At 50.6% G+C, this 25703-nt stretch overlaps 1 protein-coding gene across 1 annotated transcript in view; it reads left to right on the top strand.

Annotated features, from left to right (window-relative positions):
- The first annotated feature begins 969 nt into the window (after positions 1-969).
- LOC137385212 (transmembrane protein 132C-like) overlaps positions 970-25703 on the top strand; it is a 49502-nt gene continuing 24768 nt past the window's right edge. Inside the window, exons 1-7 of the mRNA XM_068060201.1 lie at positions 970-1072; positions 1407-1897; positions 8651-9030; positions 10246-10392; positions 14519-14717; positions 19839-19982; positions 21446-21651. Coding sequence (XP_067916302.1) covers positions 970-1072; positions 1407-1897; positions 8651-9030; positions 10246-10392; positions 14519-14717; positions 19839-19982; positions 21446-21651 — 1670 coding nt within the window. The remainder of the gene's footprint in view (positions 1073-1406; positions 1898-8650; positions 9031-10245; positions 10393-14518; positions 14718-19838; positions 19983-21445; positions 21652-25703) is intronic.

The raw sequence follows: 25703 nt of genomic DNA, 5'->3' as shown, positions 1-25703 counted from the left end.
GCAGGACAGAACCTTACTGACAGGGGGCCGCCCGGTTTGAGGCGGGCGGTAGCTGCAGTGAGATGCGATGACCTCTCCCACTGACAAAAGCAACCCGTGGCGCCCAATCTCTACGCCAGTTGAGCTGGACTTATAAACCATAACTGCTGCATTCCATGTTGTTTTGGTCACTGTGAGGCGACTATGGAGTGACCTCTCCATGGCGCATGCCTGGGTGGATGTATGGAGGTTATGAGTTGCCCAAGCGTCAAAACCCCCCCCCCACTTTTGGCCTTCCTAGTGGGGTCCAAAGGAGTGCAGAGCACGACGTTTGGCACCGGTATGGCTGCAGGAACCGCCAGAAACATGCCAAAGGTGACACATGACTGCCTTAGGGGTTCCGCTCCAGATTTTCTGTTGGGGTTTACTCCCTTAGCCTTGGTCTCTCCCAAGATGCCCACAAGGCAGTGGGGTTGTTAGCTCCTATCCCTGAGCAGGGGCCCCAACAAGTAAACTGTGCTATTTCATGGGAGGAGAGGGAAGGGGGGGACAGAGGGGGAGGGGTTGCGGGGTGGGGGGGGGGGGTGGTGATGGGGAAACCTTGCAAAAACCTTGTAAAATACTTGTTCGGCCCCCAGCTGAAGGAGTGTGCCCAACTCTGGACACCACACTTTTGGAAGGGCGTGAAGGCTTCAGAGAGGGAGCAGAGGAGATTTACCGGACTGGTTCCAGGGATCAGGGATTTCAGTTATGTGGATAGATTGGCGAAGCTGGGATTATTCTCCTTAGAGAAGACAAGGTTGAGAGGAGATTTGATAGAGGTGTTCAAAATCATGAAAGGTTCGGATAGTATAAATAAGGAGAAACTGTTTCCAATGGCTTAAGGGTCAACAGCCAGAGGGCATAAATTTGAGGCAATTGGCAAAGGAACCAGAGGTGACGTCAGGAAAAACATCTTTTATGCAACAGGTGGTTAGGATTTGAAATACAATGTCTGATAGGGTGGTGGATACAATAGTAGTTTTCAAAAGAGAACTGGATAAATACTTGAAGGAGAAAATATTTGCAGGGATCTGGGGAAAGAGCGGGGAAGGTAGGGTAGCGGGACTAACAGAATTACTCTTCAAAAGAGCCGGCACAGACTTGATGGGCTGAACTACCTCCTTATGCTATTCTATGGTGTCAGATAGACAGGGGTGGGGGGGAAGGGGTGCAGGAAGAACCACAGAAGGCAGCTGCAGTCTAGGGTGCAAGGTTACAGGCCAGGAGTGACCGGGAGGCTGGATAAACTTTGGCGCTTTTGCTCCATTATCAGAGATTGCAGCCTATTCAGGAAGCAAGTGGGGTCGAGTCTATGACAGGGTAGAGTGTACATTGGCTGTCAAAGGAGATTAAATGGTTATGATGCAACTTCTCCCCCCTTCCAGCACTGCAGCATGCTGGGACTGCGGCCGACCTGGACAACCCACCGAGGTCCTCCTCTTTCCCGCTCTACTTTCCTGTCGACTATGAGATCCTGGACGCCCAGGAATCCTTCTTCCTGAAGCGAGTGGATGAGGAGCTGACCTGGAATTCCACCCTGAAGATCAGCTCCCAACCCTTTCTCCTCTCCCAGGCCAAGTCTCTGCCCATGGTCAAGGCCTCCCATGGCCCGTTCTCCGTCCAGCAGGTGCTGCCCGACCTGCTCCCTGATCCCTCGCGGGGTGGATCAGTGGCTGAAGGCTACCTCAGCCCGAGCTGGAGGATCCGGGCCTACATAGTGGAAAGGAAGATCCACGCCGGCTGGCCAAAGGCCCAGGTCTTGTTCCACATGTCTGGGCGCGACTGGGGGTCACTCGAGGACCAGGAGAGCCTGCCCTGCGTCAGCTTGCATGCCATCCGAGAGACACGGGAGGTCAGAGGAGACTGCCGTTTAAAGGTCAGTCGGAGTTGTTCACTTTGATTGTTGGGGATGGGGTGGCAGGGGGGAGCGAATCGCAGATCCTGGCTGTGGGTCAGTCACTGGCCTTTAACACTCTGGGACCTGGGGTCAGAGCCAGCCTGAGAGAGCAAGGATGGTTGTACCTGTCCTGCGAGTGTTTGATGGGGACAGTGTAGAGGGAGCTTTACTCTGTATCTAACCCTGTTTTTTTTTTTAAGGGAGATTTACCTACTCTCTAAATGTTTTTTTATATATAGGGTGGCCTTTATACCCCAGCCCCTTTTATATATTTTTGTTGAGGGGGTCCTTTATTCCCAGGCCCCCTTTATATATATCTTAAATAAATAACTTTATTAAAAACAGAAAATAAAACAAAACTCAAATTAAAATGCCATTCTCGGCATCGATGATGCACTCCAGCCCACTGGTCGCAGAAGATCTCAAGCGTACCGACTGACACCGCACGCTGCTTCTCCAAGGACGCCCGGGCGTGAACATAACCTCGGAAAAGGGGCAGGCAATCGGGGCAGACAGACCCCTAGCTGACCCACAGCCTGGATCTGTGAATTGCCACCTTGGCCAGGCCCAGGAGCAGACCGACGGAGACCCTCCTCCCGACCCACCCCCCCCTCCGCACCGGGTGCCCAAAGATCAGGAGCGTGGGGCTGAAATGCAGCCAAAGCTTGAGCAGCGGCCCCTTTAAATACTCATAGAGGGGCGGCAACCTCGCACACTCCATATATACGTAGAACGCGGACTCGTCCAGGCCGCAGAAATTACAGGCGGCCTGGGAGTCCGTGAACCTACTTAAAAGTTGATTGCACAGGACTGCCCTGCGCAGCACCGTCCACCCCAGGTCCCCAATGTGAAGGGGGAGGACTCCTGCGTAGAAAAACCTCCATTGGGGATGCCCCTTGCCGCCAGATGGTAACACGGACCGCCACGGCGTGTCCGGATGGCAGACGAGGGCGAGGAAGTGGAGAGTGTGCGGGACCGGCTCCTGAGGAGGGTTTCGGGGCCTGGGTCCGCTGAGCAGTTCCGGCCGAGCAGGGGTCAGCTCGGCCGGGAGCACTCCACACTCCCGAGCCCCCTTGTCACCCACAGTGAGGGGCATCCCGGGGGCTTCGGCTACTCCACCATCCGTCGGTCCGTCCCCAGAGCCGGCCGCCCGGACAGCTGAGGCGCTCTCCTCTGCTGGCGGGGGAGTGCCCTGATTGGAGGCGACCATGTTCCAAACTCCGAATAGATCCCAGTAAAAGTCAGGCAACTCCCTCAGAGAGGAGCGGCTAATGTTCTCTGCCAGGAGCTGCATGTCATCTGGAAGTCAGTGTCCCGGTGGAAAAAATACGTCGCCAGCGCACACCATCTGGAGGACGCTCGAAATACAGGATCCGGAGGCACAGAGTCGCAGCCTGGGTGCAGATGCACACCAGCGACCCATGCCCTCCTCAATCGGGAGACTCAGGACCGCGGCAGAGACCCAGTGTTTCCTCTTGCCCCAGAAGAAATCGACGAGCTTCTTCTGGATCTTAGTGGTAAATGCAGGGGGCTGGCCAAAGTGACCAACCGGTACCACAGCATCGAGGCCACCAGTTGGTTTATGACCAGCGCTTGGCCCCTGTAGGAAAGCACTCTGAGCACCCTAGCCGAGTGGTGACTTTCGCCTCTAACTCCTGCCAGTTTGCCGGCCAAGCTTGCACAGTGGTGGACTCCCAGATAGAAGAGGTACATGGTGTTCCAGGCAAAAGGTGTCAACTCCTGCGGCAGGGAGTCCACTCGCCACTGACCCACCAGAAGTCTGGAACATTTCTCCCAATTGATCCTGGCGGAGGACACGGAAGAAAAGGTCTCCTGGCACTCACATCCTCCACAAGTCAACGGGATCTGTGACTTGTGAGGAGCACGTCAACCGCATAAGCCGAGAGGACAACCCGCATGCCCGGCCCGCGCAGAGCCAAACCCATCAACCTCCTGCGAAGCAGGCACAGGAACAGCTCCAAGAAGATGGTATATAATTGGCCAGACATGGGGCATCTCCAACGCACTCCTCTCCCAAAGAGAAGGGGCGCCGTCAAGGACATATTAATTTTAACCAGACACTCTGTGGTGGCGTACAAAAGTCAGACCTGAGCCACAAAATGCAGCCCAAGTCTTAACAGGTAGTTGTGATCCTCCCTGTTGACTGCCTTCTCCTGATCGAGGGAGAGAAAGGCGACCGACAGACCAGTCCTGCGGGAAAGATGGATCAAGTCCCGGAACAGGTGGATGTTGTCCTGGATGGACCGGCCCGGGACCGTGTAGTACTGGTCGGGGTGGATCATGTGGATCAGCACAGAGCCCTCGCAGTTAGACATAGCCCCGGCAAAGATCTTATAGTCCATGCTGAGGAGGGAGACCGGACACCAGTTCTTAAGCAGGTAGAGACCGACTCTCTTTGGCAACAGGACAATGACCACCCTGCGCCATGAGAGGTGCACCTCCCTGGTTGCCAGGCTTTCCCCCAGGATCTGCACGTAATCGTCCCTGAGGAACTACACAGTCAGCCCGTCCAGTCCCGGGGATATGCCCCTCGAGAGCTGGTGGAGAGCGCTGGTCAGCTCAGCCAACGTAAGCGGAGCATCCAATCCTTCGGCACTCTCCAGGCTGACCTTCAGCAAGTCCTCCCACAAAACTCTGCGTGCGTCCTCGCTGGGCGGATCCGGAGAGAACAACGCACTGTAATATAGGTACAGACCAGAAGGCCCATTCCCTCCAGATCCGTGACGGATAATCCATCGTCGGCTTGCAGCTCGACGAGTTGCTTACGGACCCCCCACCATTTTCCCACCAAGTAGAAGAAGGTGAGGCACGATCCAAATCGTCCAGGATCTGGATCCACAACCTCACAAACGCGCCTCGAGATCCTACAAACTGCATGTCCCTCAGCGTGCCCTATTTTTTGATGGGTCAGTGTAGATGGAGCTTTACTCTGCATCTATCCTGGTTTTATTTCTTTTGGAAGGTGGCCTTTATATCCCAGGGCCCTTCTTCTCTTTGTACGCCTGTCACAGGGCCAGGTCCACGACGGCATGAGTGTGTCGAGACTCCAAGTCGAGCACTTCCCTCTCTAGGCGCCCGATCTCGGCTTCCCGCCTCCTGGTCGACCCCTTCACGTACTCCTGACAGAAGACACGGATGTGAGTCTTGCCCACATCCCACCATAGCCTCAGAGGGGAAGTCCCCCTGCTTCCTTCTCCAGTCAGCCCAGAGTCCCGGAATTGTCGTTCTCCAGCAACCGGTTGTTAAAGTGCCAGTAGGTGGACCCCACCCACGTGAGGAGCGGAGTGAACGCCACCCAAACTAAGCAGTGGTAAGAGCACGGCAGCAGCTGCATGGAGGTCGCTGAGACGTGGGAGACATACGCCTGTGAAATGTAGAGGTGGTCGATTTGGGACCCTCCTCCTCCAGACCTCCAGGTGAAGGCGCTGGAGTCAGGATGGAGATCCGCGAGATGTCCACCAAGTTGAGGGAGCTGATCAGTTCCCTCAGCTTCTCCACCGACGCTTGGCCGCGCTGGGGACTGGAGCAATCCCTCACCTCGAGGGTACAGTTAAAATCCCCCCCCCGAGGATGATGCACTCGCCGCTCCCGATAGAGCTCAAGAGAGTGGACACTTCGCGAAAGAAGCGGGCTTGCAGTGCGCCGGGCTTGGGCGTGTACATGTTCAGAAAGCGGAACGGCACGCTACCCAGACGAATGGCGAGATGGAGCAAGCAGCCCGGCACAAGCTCCTTGACCCCCAAGATCTCCGGTTGAAAAGTCAGGGCCAACCAGATAGCCACCCCACTGGAAATAGGGGTGGGCTGACTCATGTAGACTCCACCCTGCCACTCCAGGAGCCAGGTGGCTTTGTATCCCGGAACGGTGTGGGTTTCCTGCAGAAAGCTCACCGCATATCTCCCTTCCCTGAGGACTGAGAAATTGTGAAATCTGCGGAGAGACCCCCTGCTGCCGTTGATGTTACGGCTGGCAATAGTTATCTTTACGTCAAAAGTACTTAGAAACCCGTCACCAACACCTCACTGTTAGAAGGGAGCGAAAGCGCACTTCGCCTTCCACTCCCCCAGCAACCAAAGAGGAATGCTTTAAACCGGCATCTCTCAACCAGTTTCACATCCGCACTCTTCCCCGCCTTCTTGAGGGCGACACAGACGGACTGTATGATTAGTGCCAGACTCGAACACCAGCTGAACTTTATTGCGGCAACCCCTGCATGCCACGAGAAAGTCCCTGAGGTCGACTGTGGGGATGAGAGGAGAATCGGTGGGAGGCAAGAGGGAGTCCACCGCCTCAATGGTGTTGGATTCAAGGTCATCCTCCGTACCCCACACCGAGCCCCATCCTCCTCCGGGTCGTCACCGCCAGCGGCCGACAAACCCATCACACACTGTGGTGTGGACGTCCCAGCTGCGCCAGCTGGTCCTGCCTCTGTCACAGTCCCACCCCCAGGATCGATGGCGGAGGAGTCCTCACTGGGTTCTTCTGTGGAACTGGAGCCAATGGGCGCCAGTGGTTCAGGACTTCCCTCCACCTCTGCCCCCAGGCCAGTAAGCAGCCCAAGGGAGATGGACGTTCCCGACTCCAGAAATCCAGCCGGAGCCGAGACCGGAGGTGGAGAGAGGAGATCATCTCCCGCCCCGCCAGCGCCCGCAGACCCAGCAGACAGGGAATTATGCAAATCAGCCTCATGGTCGGGTACATGATGGGCGGCAGCACCAGGCTGTTGGGAGGGTTGACCCTCACAGGTCTTGCCCTCAAAGACACCTGACCCATTGGCCAAAGGAGAGACTTTTCCACAGGCTCCCCCACCACAGGCGAGCCCTCTCCCTCCTCATTTGGAGTTGCCAAATTTACAAGGGCTTTCCCCACTCCATCCTGAGGGACAGAGGGCTGTCGCTTAGGGCTCGAGGCCCTGATGGTGTTAGTGGTGGGAAAAGCCTGATGGACCCCACAACTCCTGGCCCTCTTCAGACTAGGAGCGCCTCCTCCTCTCATTCTGGAAGGGGCACGGAGACTCAGAGACCTCCATCTCAATACAAGCCTCTGCTTCTGCCCCCACCCCCCACTGCCCAGATTCCTTGGGCCCAGGCTCAGCCGCGGGGCAGGGTGGGCTCCCCTGGATTGGGCCTAGGGCTAAGCTCAGGCTCAGGTTGTCCTGTTATGTCCAGGGGGCGCACCTTTGGGTGTTTTGCCTTGCACCGCGCCTTCCTTCCACCCGGACAGGTCTCCCCCTCCCCACTGGAGGCTGTGAAAAGAGGGAGGTGCAGCTGCGCCACCCGGGGCCGCTGAGGTGGAGTTGGCGGCTGGGAGGTTGGGGCAGTCCCTACGAATGTGCCCCACCCCCTTGCAGGCATGGCACCGTGCTCCGTCCGAGGTCCAGAAGATGCGGTAGGCCGCCCCCGGAACTCCACATTGAAGTGGCCCTCCAAGACCTCCTCCCTGTCTGCTGGGTCAGCCGAAGACCGAGCGGGACTGGAGTGATCCCCGACCTTACCTCCCTTAGATCGTGAAGATGGGGGAGGAGGAGCTCACTGGGAATGAAGGACGGGACGTTTGACAGCATAAAACGCTGCACAGTGGCCCCCAGAGGGTTCACCGGCAGGAAGGTCACCCCCCCTACAGTGAGACCCTTACTCAGGGCCAGGGACACCACCCACTCGGTCTTCAGGAAGAACACAGCCTTCCCATACATCTTTGAGGCTACAACAATGGCCGAGGGACCAACAACCACGGCCAATGCCTTTTTGCAGGCCTCACTGGACATGTTGGGGTGGGCATAGCTCTTCACCCCATGGCTGATGTTATTAATTTGAAAGGTGACGGGGTCACGTGGGCAGCCAAAGAGGCTGCAGCTGCACAGGTAGTAGCGGGCCCCGCCACCGGTGATGAAGGGCTTGCCATGGCTCCAAGAGCTAAACCCACCCCGAATTGCAGGCTTGCAAATCGAACAAAATGAAAGGTTCACAAGCGATACTGAAAAACAAACAAATAACAGGTTAGGGAAGAAGCTGAAGGAATAGAGGAGAGAGAAAGACAGACTGTCAGAGATGACTTGCTTTCCGGAGGTGGTGTACCTAAAACAGTCTTTGCCAGCACTCTTGGTCTTCCAGTCTTCTGGTTGAGTGAGACGTTTTCACCTGGGTCAGCTGAAGCTGCCCAGGCACTATCTATCCCCTTCTGTCTCTTTAGCCGGGCAGCTTCAGTTGACTCAGGCTGGGCAATTGGGGTGGGGAGGGAGCTTCCCCGTGTGCTTATTGCAGCAGCACAGATTCCTACAGAATTGTTGTTCCAGCCACTTGTTCCTCCCACAACAGTCCAAAGCAAAGCAAACTTCTGGAGTTCAGCACCCCCTCCAAACAAAGCCTTGTTTCCAAAATAAAGTCTCTTTCTTCACTGTAAAGGTGATTGTTGTTCAAACTTTCCTCTGCTTGGTTGTCACTGCTCTCCCTCTGCTCAGTGGAGCTCTTCTCTCCATCTCCAACTGCCACCAGCACTGTCAGCTGAGGCTCGTTGCTGCAATCAGCAGTCAGCATCTTCAATCAAGCAACAGCCCGCACTGTTTTTTTTTCTGTAGAGAGAGCTTTACTCTTTATCTAAGCCCATGCTGTACCTTTCCTGGGAGTGTTTGATGGGGACAGTGTAGAGGGAGCTTTATTCTGAGTGCGGAACTTTTGAGTTTGTGTTGACCATTATGTGTTTCTCTCTCTCTAGGGTCCACTGGGAATCTGCGTTGCCAGTCTCGTGCTCCCTGGCAGGTGGTTTCCGCCCTCGAGTCAGCCTGGTAAACGACAGAGGAGGGCGATGCCCGGGATCAACCAGGAGGCCAGGGCAGAGCTGTACTTCAGCACCCGCCCCCCCGTGGACTGTGGAGGAGTGCTTGGGAATGAGTCAAGGGGAGCTGACCGAGCCGGGCGGGAGGAGCTGGAACATGTGGGCGGGGTAGTGCTCCTTGGGGCACCAGCCGAGCGAGAGACCAGGCTCGACGCCAACGTGCTGCTCCGGCTGCCCGACAGGAGCCTGCAGTCCGGGGAGACGGTGGGCGTCACAGTGGTGATCGCAAGGAACTTCTCGTTGAATGGGGTCGTCATCAGGTAACAGCCATATATGTGTCTGTGTGTGCATGGAAGGTTCACCACTGGTTGTCTGTGAGTGGAGGCTGCCATTGTGGAGGTTGGATGGTGCTGGTTGTTATGGTGAATGTTCAGATGGCAGAGAATGAGATGGCAGTGGCTGGCACACTGAATGATGGCTTGGTGGAGTTTGGCATAGCAGAGGCTGAGATGGCAGAATTTGGCATGGAGGAGACTGAGATGGTGGAGGCTGGGATGGCAGAGTTTGTCACGGAAGAGGCTGAGATGGAAGAAGCTGGGTTGGTGGAGGCTGAGATGCCAGAGTTTGGGTTGACAGTGGCCGGTATGGTGGTTGGAATGGCGGAGTTCGTCATGGCGAAGGCTGGATTGGCAGAGGCTGGGATGGCAGAGATAGGGATGGTGGAGTTCGTCATGGAGGAGGCTGAGATGGCAGAGTTTGGGATGGCAGAGGCTGAGATGGCGGAGTTTGGGATGACAGAGACAGGGATGGTGGAGTTCGTCTTGGAGGAGGCTGAGATGGTGGAGTTTGTCATGGAGGAGGCTGAGATGCCAGAGTTTGGGTTGACAGTGGCCGGTATGGTGGTTGGGATGGCGGAGTTCTTCATGGCGAAGGCTGGATTGGCAGAGGCTGGGATGGCAGAAACAGGGATGGTGGAGTTCGTCATGGAGGAGGCTGAGATGGCAGAGTTTGGGATGACAGTGGCTGAGATGGCGGAGTTTGGGATGACAGTGGCCGGTACGGTGGTTGGGATGGTGGAGTTCGTCATGGCAGAAGCTGGGTTGGCAGAGGCTGGGATGAAGGAGACAGGGATGGCGGAGTTTCGGATGACAGTGGCTGGTACGATGGGATGAAGGAGGCAGGGATGGCGGAGTTTGGGATGACAGTGGCTGGTACGATGGTTGGGATGAAGGAGGCTGGGATGGCGGAGTTTGGGATGACAGTGGCTGGTACGATGGTTGGGATGAAGGAGGCAGGGATGGCAGAGGCTGAGATGCCAGAGTTTGGGATGGCAGTGGCTGGAACATGGTTGGGATGGCTGGGATAGAGGGGACTGTCATGGTGGGGGCTGGGAAGACAGAGGAATCGTCACAGACCCAATGTTAAACAGATCCAGTTATGGTATCGGGAATGAACCCAGTGTACGCTAATAGGAGTAACCACTCTGTGAACCCTGTGAAGGAGAGTTTGCTCTTCCTCCCCGTTGTTTCTCCCAGGGCCAAGCTAAAGAAGGGCGTGAGGATCCTGTCCGTTCACCCCAGTGTCCCAGATGTGTGGAGGGTCGAGCTACAGCACTCGCACGGGTCCAAGCACCGCATCGCCACGGTTACCTGCACACGGAACCGCACCTTGGCAGACCAGAGGTGAGAGGTCAGGGGGCTGTGGGTCAAAGACGCCAACTTGGAGAGAAGGTACTGTCTGGCCTGCGAGCAGCTTGGCATGCCTGGGTTGGTGCCCAGCGTAACTGCTGCTATCGATCCAGCTTAGTGTGGACCGCAGAAGGCCATAGTAGATTTCTATGACCACTGATCCCTGGGCAACCCCGTGGAAGTCACAAGCCAGCTGTGCTCACTTTCACTTATCCTGCTTCTGGCTCTAACCAGCTCCTGCGCTTGCGTAAGGAGGTAATCTGAGCATGTTTGCTGGACAATTGCAAAAGACTGACAATCAGACAGCAGGGCAACAGGCTCTTTCGACATAAATTGTCCCCGGGATGCTGACTATTCCCTACGAGATCCCTAATCCCGTTCACCTGCCCTGTTCCCTTATCCCTCATTAAAGGTATCAGCTGTGGTGCGGTGGGTAGCATTTTCACCTCTTATTCAGAAGATTGGGGATTCAAGTTCCCACTCCGGGATTTGAGCCCCGTAATTCAGACCCACCCCTCGGTGCCTGTACTGAGAGAGCACTGCATTGCCGGGGGGGCAGTACTGAGGGAGCACTGTACGTCGAAGGGTCTGTACTGACTGTATGCTGCACTGTCGGAGATGCCATCTTCCAGATGAGACACTAAACTATCTGCCCTCTCAGACCCCAAAGTCACTATTAGAAGAACTACAGGGGAGTTCTGGTGCTGGAGGACTGCTAACATTGTATCGATGTTGAAAAAGGGATAGTCCAACTAATTACAGGCTAACCTCGTGATGGACAAATCATTTGAAAAAATTTTGAGGGGACAGGATAAGTCGTCATTTAAAAACACTGATTAATCAAAGACAGCATGGATTTTTTAAGGGAAGGTTGTGTCTAAGTAACATGATTTTGAACTTTTTGAGGAGGCCGTAGGACATTCGACGAGGGTAGTGCATTTAATGAAGTCTCGGGAGTTTAGCAAAGATTTAGATAAGGTTCAACATGCAGACTTATCAAGACAGTAAAAGCCCATGGGATCCAAGGCAAAGTAGCTAGTTGGATCCAAAATTGGCTCAGAGGGAAAGGTCAGTGGGTGTTTTTGCGACTGGCGACTGTTTCCTGTGGGGTTTCGCAGGGCTTAGTATTCGGTCCCTTGCTTTTAATGGTATGTATCAATGATATGGACTTGAATGCAGGGGGTATGATTAAGAAGTTTGCAGAGGATACGAAAATTGGCCGTGTGGTTGATAAAACAAAAGCTGTAGACTGCAGGAAAATATCAATGGACTGATCAGGTGGGCAGAATTGTGCCAAATGGAGTTCAATCCGGAGAAGTGTGAGGTAATGCATTTAGGGAAGGCTAACAAGGCAAGGGAATGCACAATAAATGGTAGGATACTGTGAAGTGTAGAGGAACAGAGGGGCCTTGGACTGCATGTCCACAGATCCCTGAAGATGGCTGGACAGGCAGATAAAGTGGTCAAGAAGGCACATGGGATACCTGCCTTTATTAGCCGAGGCCTAGAATATAAGAGCTGGGAGGTTCTGCTGCAACTGTATAAAACACTCGTTCGGCCACAGCTGGAGCACTGTGTGCAGTTCTGGTCACCACATTATAGGAAAGATGTTATTGCATGAGAGAAGGTACAGAGGAGATTTATGAGGATGTTGCTGGGACTGGAGAATTCTAGCTATGAGGGAAGATTGGACAGGCTGGGGTTGTGTTAATTGGAACTGAGAAGGCAGAGGGAAGATTTAATTGAGGTGTATAAAATTATGATCATAAAGTTATAGAGTGGATAAAAAGGACCTATTTCCATTAGCAAAGAGATAAATAACTAAGGTGCACGCATTTAAAATAATTGGAAGAATTAGAGGGGATTTGAGGAGTGTTTTATTTCCATCCAGTGGGTGGTGGGGATCTGGAACTCACTGCCTGAAAGGGTGGTAGAGGCAGAAACCCTCATAACATTTAAAAAATACTTAAGGTGTCGTCACCTACAAGGCTGGTGACCAAGAGCTAGAAGGTGGGATTTGACTAGGTAGCTCTTTTCCAGCCACACAGGTACAATGGTGCAAATAGCCTCCTTTTCTGCCGTTAGATCTTTCTGTTTCTTCTCGGTGTTTGTCCTTTTTTGTATCTTTATCTTTCTATGACTCTTGCTGCCTCTTGCCTCTCTATCTTATCTGCCTCTCTTTGCCTGTCTGTCTCTCTCATACGAACATACGAATTAGGAGCAGGAATAGGCCCTCGAGTCTGCTCCGCCATTCAATAAGATCATGGCTGATCTGATTGTAACCTCAACGCAACATTCCCGCCTACCCCCAATAACTTTTCACCCCCTTTCTGATCAAGAATCTATCTACCTCGGCCTTACAAATATTCAAAGACTCTGCTTCCACTGCCTTTTGAGGGAGAGTTCCAAAGACACTCAACCGTCTGAGAGAAAGAAAATTCTCCTCATCTCTGTCTTAAATGGGCGACCCCTTATCTTTAAACAGTGACCCCTAGTTCCAAATTCTCCCAGAAGGGGAAACATCCTTTCCACATCCACCCTGTCAAGACCCCTCAGGATCTTATATGTTTCAATCAAGTCACCTCTTAGTCTTCTAAATTCCAGCGGATACAAGCCTAGCCTGTCCAATCTTTCCTCTTAAGACAGTCCGCCCATTCCAGGTATTAGTCGAGTAAACCTTCTCTGTACTGCCTCCAATGCATTTACATCCTTCCTTAAATAAGGAGACCAGTACTGTACACAGTACTCCAGATGTGGTCTCATCAATGCCCTGTATAACTGAAGCATAATCTCCCTACTTTACTATTCAATTCCTCACGTGATAAACAATAACATTCTATTAGCTTTCCTAATTATGTTCTGTACCTACATACTAAATCCCTGCGGCACACCACACATTACATCTTGCCAACCATAAAATGACCCATTATGCTTACTCTGTTTCCTGATAGTTAGCCAATCTTCTATCCATAACAAAACGTTACCCCCTACACCATGAGCTTTTATTTTCTGCAATAACCTTTGATGTGGCATCTTATCAAATGCCTTCAGCAAATCTAAGTACAGTACTTCCAGCGGTTCCCCTTTATCCACAGCAGATGTTACTTCTTCAAAGAACTCCAATAAATTGGTTAAACATGATTATTAGCTTTGAGGTTCTGGTTCTTAATTTGGTGCTTAGCTCCTCATACTGACGATGCAGAACCTCTTTACTTATCCTTCCTATATGGACCACGACAACTGGATCCTCCCCCTCCCACTGTAAGTTCCTCTGCAGATATCCTGAACCCTGGAACCAGGCAGGCAACACAGCCTTCTGGACTCTCACTCTTTGCAGCAGAGAACAGTGTCAATCCCCCTCACTATACTGTCTGCTACTACTATTACTTTCCTTTTTGCTCTCCCCACTTCAACAGCTTCCTGTACCATGGTGCTGTGGTCAGTCCGCTCATCCGCACTACAGCCCTCGTTCTTCTCCATACAAGCTGCAAGAACCTCGAAATTGTTGCTCAATTTCAAGGGCTGAGTCTCCTCCACTCCCACCTTCTCGAACCCCTTACCTGCCTGACTCACAGTCACACCTTCCTGTCCCTGGCCACTGACCAAAACAGATGTCCCTATCCTAAGGGGTGTGACTGCCTTCTGGAACAAAGTGTCCAGCTAACGTTCCCCCTTCCTGATGCATCGTAATGTCTGCAGCTCAGCCTCCAGCTGAATGACTCTGAGCCGAAGCTCCTCAGGCCGCGGACAATTACTACAGACGTGGTTGTCATGGATTGCTGTGGCATCCAGGAGCTCCCATACACTGCAGCTGTGACACACCACCTGTCCTGCCATCTCTATTGTATTAATTTAATTACATTTATTTGTTTTTCTTAATTTATAGTTCCCCTCTTTGCTGAACTTCCTCACTTACCAAACTCCCTTCTTCACACTCTGTACCTTCCAGCAGCACAGTGCAGACCCTCTCTCTATCTCCCTCTCTCCTTCTCATTTTCTCTCTCATTCTTTGCCTCTCTCCATTTCTCGCCCTGTCTCTCTCTATCTCTACCTCACCTCACACCATCCATGTCTCTCAATCTTCCTCCTGCCCCTGACGCACACTCTCTCTCTTTTCCAGCGTCAGCCCTGGTGTGGATTCCCTGGAGATTGCGCGGCTGCAGCTGGAGACGGAGGAGTTTGATGGCGAAGCGGTGACACGGCGCATTGTGTGGCAGGTGGAGTACGGTGACAGGAGCGCTGTGCTGGACCGCGACAGGATCATCTCTGAGATCATGATCACCCAGCGAGACATCCGGGGCCTCGTCCCCCTCGCCATGGTAATGGGGAAGCTGGGAATGGGGTGCACTTCTTCCTTCACTCTACCCATTTCCCCTGGGGAATATTTCAGCGGGTGGCTGTACTTAGCTGGGATCAAGGTCCCAGGATTGCAGAGAGAGACCAGTCCAGGGACCTTCTCCCAGAAACCAGCTCGGAAACGGCCAATTTGGAACAAGTTGCAGCCATGCATGCTGCATTCAGGGCCAGTCGACTAGGGAGTTTGCACAGAGGAAGCTCTTGGCAGTGACCAGTCTGTGGCGCTTCATTTCAGTCAGTGCAGCTCTCCCCCCACCTCACTCTGTCCACCCTGCCTCACTCTACTTTTACCCGCCCTTCTTCTTTCTCCTCCTCCCTTCCCACCTCCCTCTTGCTTTCTCTTCCTTCTCTTACTCTCCCCTCACTCACTCCATTCCCCTCTTTCCCACCCTGTTTTGACTCCTTTCTTTTGCCTCTATTTCTCCTTCCACCACTCTTACTCCTCTCCTTCTCCCTTTCTCCCTCCTATATTTCTCTCCCCCTCCTTTGCATCCCTCCCTCACTCTCTCCCCTTTCCTTCCTCCCTCTCATGGTCTTTCTCCTCCCTGCCCTCTCTTTTTCTCTCTCACTCTCTCTCTCCCTTCCCACAATTGTCGTTGATCCTGCAGAGGCCCACGATTGGCTGCGCTACTGCATTCTTCCAGGGCCCAGGGAATTGGCTGGCTATTTGGCCTTGGGGGCCATCGTGTCCCCATTAAACCAGCTTCCCAAGAAAATGCCCCTTTTGAACAAGTGGTTGGAGAGACAGTGCGTATCGCAGCCTCGATGAAACTTTCTAGGGCCCAGGAGACACTAAGGATATGTTTTCCACACCCAGAACCTGCAGCAAAGCAACCACAAGCCAGGATAAGGCCTGGGATCGATCCCCATGTTGGTATCAGTAAGGTTGTGCACTGCAAAATGGTGCCATCGCAGGTCAAGAGGTCAATGTCAATGCTGTTTTTGGATTGGCCTCTTTTCTTAATTGACTCAAACAGCACCAAAGGAGGCCATTCGGCCCATCAGGCCTATGCCAGCTCTTTGAAAGAGCTATCCAATTAGTCTCACTGCACCCAGCTCTTTCCCCGTAGCCTTGCAAATTTTTCCCCCTTCAAGTATTTCTCCAATTCTGTTCTGAAAGTTCCTACTGAATCGACTTCCACTGCCTTTTCAGGCAGTGCATTCAAGAACTCAACAACTCAGTGTAAAAATAATTTCTTCTCACTCTCCCCCTCTGGTTCTTTTGCCAATCACCTTAAACCTGTGTCCCTCTGGTTACCGACCCTCCTGCCACTGGAAACAGTTTTTCCTTATCTAGTCTATCAAATTACTTTGTAATTTTGAACACTTCGATTAAATCTCTCCTTAACCTTCTCTGCTCTAAGGAGAACAATCCCAATGTCACCAGTCTCCACATTAACTGAAGTCCCTCAAATAAAACACACGTTGACGAAACAGCTGTTGCCATTTCCTTCGGTAATGAAGGGAGGCGTGAAGGAAATGAAGGGTGAGGGGGTTGTTGAAGGGTGTTGTCTAGAATTGAGAGATCATTTCCATGCTGTGCCTTAATTGGTAGAGAGGCACTGATAGGAAAGATAGGCAAGTTCACCACCCCATTTGCCTATCTTTGTAACCTGCTCCACTTCTATCACCCTTCCGAGATCTCTGCATTCCTCCAGTTCTAGCCTCTTGCCCACCCCAGATTTTAATCCACCATTGGTGGCTGCGCCTTCAGCTACCTGAGCCCTAAGCTCCGGAATTCCCTCCCTGAACCTCTCCTCCTTTTAAAATGCTCCTTAAAACACTTTTATCTGAAAAGGAAGAATGTGCAGAGCTACGGGGAGAAGGCAGGGCAGTGGCACTAGGTAAATTGCTCCTTCGGAGAGCCAGCACAGATACGACGGGCCGAATGGCCTCCTTCTGTGCTGTAACAATCCTGTAATTCTGTCAAGATTTTGGCCACATGTCCTAATATCTCCTTGGCATGAAAGTCTGCTTGCTAGTCGCTCCTGTGAGGCAACTTTGAATGTTTCACTACGACAGAGGCGCTATATAAATGCAAGTTGTTGACGAAAAGGAGCCAGTGCAGGAGAAAGAGACCCTGTACGTCAAGTGTGACTGGAAGAGACTGACTGTCAGGCCTAGGACCCGCTGCCTGAATGACGACACCTGGTGGGGAGTCAGTTCTTGGCAAAAGGCATGGTCAGCTAGGGCCCAGCAGGGTGCAGCCTGGCAAGCAGGCGAAATGGGTCGAATTTGTGCCTGAGTTGGAAGCGGGCAGCATTAATGCTGTGATTTTGTAATTAGAGGTGCTGGTGGGGTGGGGGGTGTGGTGATGCAAGCAAGAGGAGAGTTCTCACCCTATCTGTCTCATTGTAACCATTCTGAACAATGTTCCCTATAAGTTACAAATCAGTTTGCAACAGGATAGGCTAGCAGAGTGGGCAGACAAGTGGCAAATACAGCTTAATACAGAGAAAAGTGAGGTGATGCATTCTGGCAGAAGGGCAAGGAAGAGGCAATATAGACTTAATGGCACAGTTCTAAAGAGTGTGAAAGGACAGAGAAACCTGGGGATTCATGTGCATCAACCTTTGAAGGTGGCAGGACATATTGTGAGAGTGGTTAGTAAAGCATATGGGATCTTGGGCTTCATAAATAGAGGCACTGAGTACAATAGCAGGGAGGTTATTCTGAACTTTTTGAAAGCTCTTGTTAGACCATAACCAGAGTATTGCGACCAGTTCTGGTCACCACACTTTAGGAAGGATGTGAGGGTCCTTGAGATGGTACAGAGGAGATTTACCAGAGTGGTTCCAGGGATGAGGGATTTTAGCTACAATGTTAGATTGGAGAAGCTGGGGGGTTTTCTACTTCGAGCAAAGGAGGTTGAGGAGAGTAAAATAAAAGCAAAATACTGTGGATGCTGAAAATCTGGAATAAAAACAGAAGTGTTGGAAATACTCAGCAGGTCTGGCAGCATCTGTGGAGACAGAAACACAGTTAACGTTACAAATCTGTGACCTTTCATCAGAACGGTCAATTCCAATGAAACGTTAACTATTTCTCGCTCCACAGCTGTTGCCAGACCTGCTGAGATTGAGGGGAGATTTGATAGAAGTATACAAGATTGCGACAGGTTTAGATAAGGTAGAAAAAGAAAACATGCTCCCATTAACTGACACATAGCAGACTGCTTAAAAAAATAAAATCCCATGAGATCCAGGGAAATGCAGCAAGGTAGATACAAAATTGGCTAAGTGGCAGAAAACAAAGAGTAATTGTTGATGGTTGTTTTAGCAACTGGAGGGCTGTTCCAAGTGGCGTTCCGCAGGGCTCAATACCGGGTCCCCCGTTTTTTGTGGTGTATATTAACGATTTGGACGTAAATGTTGGGGCATGATCAAGAAGTTTGCGGATGACACAAAGATTGGCCGTGTGGTAGGTAGCGAGGAGGATTAGATGTAGGTAGGCTGCAGGAAGATATTGATAGTCTGGTCAAACAGGCAGAAAAGTGGCTCATGGAATTCAACCTGGAGAAGTGTGAGGTGATGCATCTGGGGAGGTCAAACAAGGCAAAGGAATACATGATTAATGGGAAAATACTGAGAAGTGTAGAGGAAGTAAGGGACCTTGGAGTGAATGTCCACAGATTCCTGAAGGTAGCAGGACAGGTCAATAAGGTGGTTAAGAAGGCATATGGAATCCTTTCCTTTATTAGCCGAGGTATAGAATATAAGAGCAGGGAGGTTATGCTGGAACTGTATAACTCATTGGTTAGGTCACAACTTGAGTACTGTGTGTAGTTCTGGTCACCTCATTACAGAAAGGATGTAATTGCACTGGAGAGAGTACAGAGGAGATTTACGAAGATGTTGCCAGGACTGGAAAAATGCAGCTATGAGGAAAGATTGGATAGGCTGGGGTTGTTCTCCTTGGAACAGAGAAGGCTGAGGGGAGATCAGATTGAAATTTACAAAATTGTGAGCAGCCTGGATACAGTGGAGGTGAAGGGTCTATTCACCTTAGCAGAGAGGTCAGTAACGAGGGGGCATAGACTTAAAGTGATTGGTAGAAAAATTAAAGGGGAGATGAGGAAAAACGTTTTCACCCAGAGGTTGGTGATGGTCTGGAACTCACTGCCTGAAAGGGTAGTTGAGGCAGAGACCTTAAACCCATTCAAAAGGAGTCTGGATATGCACCTCAAGTGCTGTAATCTGCAGGGCTACGGACCAAATGCTGGAAGGTGGGATTAGAATAGGTGGATTGTTTTTCAACCGGCCCGGACACGATGGGCCAATTGGCCTTTTTCTGTGCCTTAAACTTTCTATGATTCTAACTGATACAAGGACTATGAGACACAGATTTAAGGTTTTGGGCAAAAGATGCAGAGGGGATGTGGGGAAGAACTTTTTTACGTAGCAAGTGGTAATGACCTAGAACTCGCTGCCTACAGGGGTGGTGGAATCAGTGATGATGAATGATTTCAAAAGGAAATTGGACGGGCACTTGAGGGAAATAAACTTGCAGGGCTACAGGGATAGAGTGGAGGGAATGGGACTAATTGGATTTCTTTAGGGAGAGCCAGGATAGACTCAATGGGCCGAATGGCCTCCTTCTGTGCTGCAATTACTCCTTGACTCTATGAGCTGTACAGCTGCGCAGCAACCTGAAGGTCCCTGGACAGGTCACACACAAGTTGCTCCCTTTAAATTACTGCATGTACAGTCGAGCAAAAAAAATTTAAAGGGTCCGCGCACTTAATCACCCACGCACTCCAAAAAAGAAATCAGTGGTACATCAATTCTGACCCTGATGTTTGCACCTTGACCTTTATCGCCTTGGCTGTCCCACCAGAACAATTTGCATGCTGACCTTTGCACCTTAACCTTTCTTGCCCTGACAGTTGCACTTTGAACTTTTTACTCCTGATTGTTGTACCTTACCTGACCTTTGCACCTTAACCTTTCGCAAATGACAGTTATACCTTGACCTTTCTCTACTGTTTGTCGCACCTTAACTTTTCTCACTCTGTGTGTCCCACTGGAAACATTCACACTCTGAACTTTTCTCTCCCTGACTGTTGCACTTTGACCTCCCAACAGCAGCAGGAGGTCCTGAACACGGCCGTCCTGACCGGGCGTTTGGTGATGGTGCCCATTAAGGCAGTGACGGTGGAGGGGAGTGGGTCGGTGACGGATGTGTCACAGTTTGTGGAATGTACGTCCGAGGATGAAAATATCGTAAAGGTGAGCCCTGCTGGTTTAGTTCGGATGCTGCTGTGGCGAGTCAGTGCGCCTGCAGCTTGCATCTCTTGCCTGTGCCCAGCCCAGGTGTCAGCGGCAGTACAGCACGAGGCGGCCTGCAGGAGCCCCTCCACATAACCTCAGGGAGCGCTCGCAAACTCTATGTCCTGTACGACCCCGAGCTGTGCACCCAACCCCATATCTTCTCCATCATGAAGACTGCCAATTTCCGCCTCCTTAACATCGCCCAGCTGCGCCCATGCCTCAGTTCATCTACTGCTGAAACCCTCCTCCGTAGCTCTGCTACCACCAGACTTGACTGGTTTAATGTTCTCCTGGCCGGCCTCTCACCTTACACCCTCCGGAAACCTGAGCTCATCAAAAACTCTGCTGCCTGTGTCCTGAATCGCACCAAGTCCGGTTCCCTTATACTCTTGTGCTCGCGGACCCACACTGGCTCCGGGTCCGGCAATGCATCAATTATAAAATTCTCATCCTTGTTTTAAATTTCATCCTTGCACTCACCCTCTCCCCACCTATCTCTGTAAGCTCCTCCAGCCCCTACAACCCTCCCTATCTCTGTAACCTCCTCTAGTCCCTACAACCCTCCCTATCTCTGTAACCTCCTCCAGCCCCTTCAACCCTCCCTATCTCTGTAACCTCCTCCAGCCCCTACAACCCTCCCTATCTCTGTAACCTCCTCCAGTCCCTACAACCCTCCCTATCTCTGTAACCTCCTCCAGTCCCTACAACCCTCCCTATCTCTGTAACCTCCTCCAGTCCCTACAACCCTCCCTACGTATGTAACCACCTCCTGCCCCTACAACCCTCCCTATCTCTGTAACCTCCTCTAGCCCCTACAACTCTCCCCATCTCTGTAACCTCCTCCAGCCCCTACAACCCTCCCTATCTCTGTAACCTCCTCCAGCCCCAGAACCCTCCATATCTGTGACCTCCACCAGACCCTACAACCCTCTTTACGTATGTAACCACCTCCTGCCCTTACAACCCTATCTCTGTAACCTCCTCCAGTCTCTGCAACCCTATCTGTGTAACCTCCTCCCGCCCCTACAACACTCCCCATCTCTCTAACCTCGTCGAGCCCCTAAAACCCTCCCCATCTCTCTAACCTCGTCCAGCCCCTACAACCCTCCCTAGCTCGGCACACCTCCAATTCTGGCCTCTTCTGCATCCCTGATTTTCATCGCTCCATCTTTCATGGCCATGCCTTCAGCTGCCTGGGCCCTAGGCTCGGGAATTCCCTCCCTAATCCTGACTGCCTCTCTCCCCTCCTTTAAGACAGTCCTTAATCACGAACCTCTTTGACCAAGCTTTTGATCGTCTGTACTAATATCTCTTATGTGGCTCGGTGTCAAATTCCTTGTGATAATTGCTCCTGTGAAGCGCCTCGGAATGTTTTACTACCTTAAAGGTGCTATATAAATGCGAGCTGTTGTTATTGTCAGGTGTCCAAGGGATGTGACTACATCTACACAGACGGGAAGGAGACCAGAGGACGGCAGAGGATCCGGGTGGACCTCTCATTCGAGTGCTTGCGCGCCACTCTCCACCTTACCATCTGGGCGCCAAAGCTGCCGCTGCAGGTCAAGCTCTCCGACTCCCACCTCAGCCAGGTCAAAGGTTGGCGGGTTCCCATCCAATCAGAAAAGAGGTAAGGGTACTTGGTACCTGAACATCCCGTGCACAGAAACATTGCTTTCTGCTGTCACAAATCATTTGTGATGAGCTTTTTTTTGTAAATTCCTATGTCAATATTTATAATAAAAAAGACCAATGTAAACACATGCTTAGAGGTGGATATGGCAGCATGGTGGCTATGTTACTGGTTTAGTAACCCAGTGGTTTGGGCTAATGACCTGGAGACATGAGTTCACATCCCATTATAGCAGCTGAGAAAATTCAATTAATTAATTAAATCTGGAATTAAAAAGGTAGTCTCAGTAATGCTGAACATAAAACTACCAGATTGTCATAAAAACTCATCTGGTTCACTCATGCCCTTTAGGGAAGGAAGTCTGCCATCCTTACCCAGTCTGGCCTACAATGTGGTTGACTCAGAAATGCTCTCTGAAATGGCCTAGCAAGCCATTCAGGTGGCTCAGCACCACCTTCCCTAATGAGACAATTAGGGATGGGCAGGAAATGCTGGCCTTGCCAGTGACACCCCCATCCTGTCAATGAATTAAAACATTGCTTCCAGTTGAATATGATCCCTTCCTATTGCATTCCCAACCCCCTACACTCCAGAGAAACTCCAACCAACTCTGCTTCCATAATTGCCCTAGCTTTGTTCCTTAACTGATAACAATAATAAATCAAAGCATGATAAAGCAAGAACAAACTTATATTTATGGCACACCCTTCACGACTGCAGGACATCCCAAAGCCAATGAAGTACTTTTGAAGTGCAGTCACTGGTGTCAGGTAGTAAATGGGGCAGCCAATTTGCACACTGCGAGATCCCACAAACAGCGGAGATAAGTAGCTTTTCCTTCTTCCTCTCTTGTTCTTTTTTTTCTTTCACTTTCATCATCTTCCTTTCTGACATTGTTTACACTGTAGTTACAACACAGAAACAGGCCATTTGGCCCAACAGGTCCATGCTCCACACAACCCTCCTCCCACCCCCTCTTCAACTCACTCCATCAACATCTCCTTCTATCCCTATCTCCCTCATGTGTTTATCCAACTTCCCCTTAATTGCATTGACACTATTCACCTCAACCACTCCCTGTGGTAGCGAATTCCAAATTCTGACCACTTTCTAGGGAAAGAAGTTTCTCCTGAATTCCCGATTGGATTTATTAGTGACTATCTTATATTGATGGACCCCTAGTTCTGGTCTTCCCCACAAATTGAAACACCTTCTCTGCATCTCTCCTTTCTCTCCCTTGCATGTAGCAAAGGCAGAGTGATTTTAATGGAGGATTTTAAACTTCACCATAGATGAGGGCAAGCAGACTAGCACATGGCAAGAAGGCAGTGAATTTTTAGAGTGTGTCCGGGATAGTTTTTTGCATCAATATGTCCTGGAGCCAACAAAGAGGGAGACCATATTAGATTTAGTACTGATTAACAAGACAGATTTAGTTAACTTCCTAACGGTGTGTAAACATTTATCTAATAGCGATCATCATATGATCGAGTTTAGGGAGAAACACGAAACAGCTACTAAGATTCTAGATTTTGGTAAGGCTGATTTCTATGGGATGAGATAGAGACTGTCCACAGTAAACTGGGCAAATCTGTTGGCAGCTAAAACAGAAGATCAGTGGGATATGTTAAAAAAAGAACTGAATGTCAGTTTATACCCTTAAGAGTCAAGAGCTTCACTTGACAAAAATGATAGTCATGGACAAATAAAGAGGTGAGAGGCAACATAAAACTGAAAGAGAAAGCATACAACGACGCCAAAACTAGCACAGATCCTGGAGAGTGGGAAAGATATAAAGAGCAGCAAAGGATGACAAAAACAGATAGTAAGAGCAACAAAAAGGGAATATGAAAAGAAACTTGCAAGGGATATCAAAATAAGCACACAAAAGTTTTACCATTACATTAGAAAAAGAGGGTGGTCAGGAGCAATGTGAACCCCTTGAAAACTGATACCAGTGATATTGTCAATGAAAATAGAGAAATGGTGGACATGCTGAACAGTTGTTTTACATCAATACTTACAATAGAGGAAGATGTCAACATGCTGAAAATCCCAAGGAAATTAATATTGAATCGGGGCAGGGACTCAACAAAACTCGCGTAAGCAAGATACGATTAATGGATAGATATGTGGCACTAAGCAGTGGCAAATCCCCAGGACCAGATGGTTTCCATCCCAGGGTTTTAAAGGAAGTAAGTGGGAACATTGCAGATGCCCTAACAATAATCTTCCAAAGCTCACTCAATTCGGAAACCATTCTTTTGAATTGGAAAATTGCACGTCACTCCACTAGTTAAGGGGAGAGAGGAATTATTGGCCAGCTAGTCTAACATCTGTTGTCAGGAAATTACTAGGGTCTATAATTAAGGAGCGGGTGAATGAACACTTTGAAAGTTTCAGCTGATTTATAAAGTGTAGATCATGCCTGATGAACGTGATTGAATTTTTTGAAGAGTTGGCTATAGTGGACAGAGATTTGTCTGTGGATGTTATTTATATGGACTTTCAGAAGGCATGTTAGGTAAAGTTGAATCTCATGGAATTGAAGGCAAAATATTGACCTGGTTAGGAAATTGACCGAACAAAAGGGGACAGAGAGTAGGAATAATGGGCAGGTTCTCTAACTGGCAGCATGGGACTAGTGGAGCTGAATTTTTAAAGGGCCCTGGGGTCAAGAACTGGTGCGATCACAATTTGAAAATTGCAGTGCAGAAGGTCATCTCTGGAACCCGACACCTCTGGGACGGTCCACAATCTTCAATATGAGGTTCGGGGGAGGGAATGGGGAAGCCCTTGCCTCCAATTAAGTTCATGGAGGGGGCTGGGACCGAGACTAGGCCAAGGAGGGTGGTTTGCACTGTAATTTTCAACGGTGAATCTGCCAAGACTGACCAGTCTGATGCACAATAATGCACAGCTGTCGGGCTCACAGCAGGCAGAGGACAAACTTTATTGCTGCACGATGAAATGTTTTGGGCCCACGAGGATCTTGCACCAGGCCCAGCACGGGACATTTTTTTTCATTCTGGAAGCGCTGCCTCCCCTTTTTATTCCACGGGCCTTCCAGGGAGCTGCCTGCACTCATCGGCAAGGCAGTGGAAGGCCCCATCAATGGCTGCCGCTAGCCTTTGCTGCTCACACTCTGCAGGCAGATCCCACCCTCCTGCAAACGCTCAGCATCACTAATTGGGCACCAAGCTCAGCTTCTACCCAATTAGGGTATTTGACAAGTGTGTTGCTTTCGCGATTCAGTTGAGGCGTGCAGTCAGGAACCGGAAATCATCCGGGCATCATTTTGAAAGTTCAGCTGTGTCCAGTATGGCTCTGTGTTGGGGCTTCAACTATTCACTGTATTCGTTAATGATTTAGGTGATGGGATACAGAGCCACATATCTAAATTTGCCGATGACACAAAGATAGGCAGCATTGTAAGCAGTGTAGATGGAAGTGTAACATTACAAAGAGATATTGACAGAGTTAGTGAATGGAAAAAACTGTGGCAAACGGATTTCAGTGTGAGGTCATTTACCTTGGGCCCAAAAAGGATTGAATAGGGCACTTTCTAAATGGTGAAAAGCTACAAACAGTGGAGGCCCAGAGAGACTTGGGAGCTCCAGGTATACAGATCATTAAAATGTCATGAACAGGTACATGAAATAATCAGAACGGCAAATGGAATGCTTGTCTTTACATCTAGAGGACTGGAATACAATAAGTCATGCTCCAGCTACCCAAAGCCCTGGTTAGACCACACCTGGAGTTACTGTGAGCAGTTCTGGACCCCGCACCTTAGGGAGGATATATTGACCTTGGAGGGAGAGCAGTGTAGATTTACCAGAATGATACCTGGACTCCAGGGTTGAGCTACAAGGAGGTATTATACAAACTAGGCCGAAAGCAAAATACTGCGGATGCTGGATATCTGCAATACCAACAGGAAATGCTGGAAATACTCAGCAGGTCAGGCAGCATCTGTGAAGAGAGAAACAGAGTTAACGTTTCAGGTTTGTGACCTTTGATCAGAACTGGGAAAAGTTAAAAATGTA

The sequence above is a fragment of the Heterodontus francisci genome, chromosome 28 (genome assembly GCF_036365525.1).
Source record: "Heterodontus francisci isolate sHetFra1 chromosome 28, sHetFra1.hap1, whole genome shotgun sequence".
Classification (NCBI taxonomy): Eukaryota; Metazoa; Chordata; class Chondrichthyes; order Heterodontiformes; family Heterodontidae; genus Heterodontus; species Heterodontus francisci.
The sequence above is the reverse complement of the archived record's forward strand: the minus strand, read 5'-3'. Positions and strand labels throughout refer to the sequence as shown.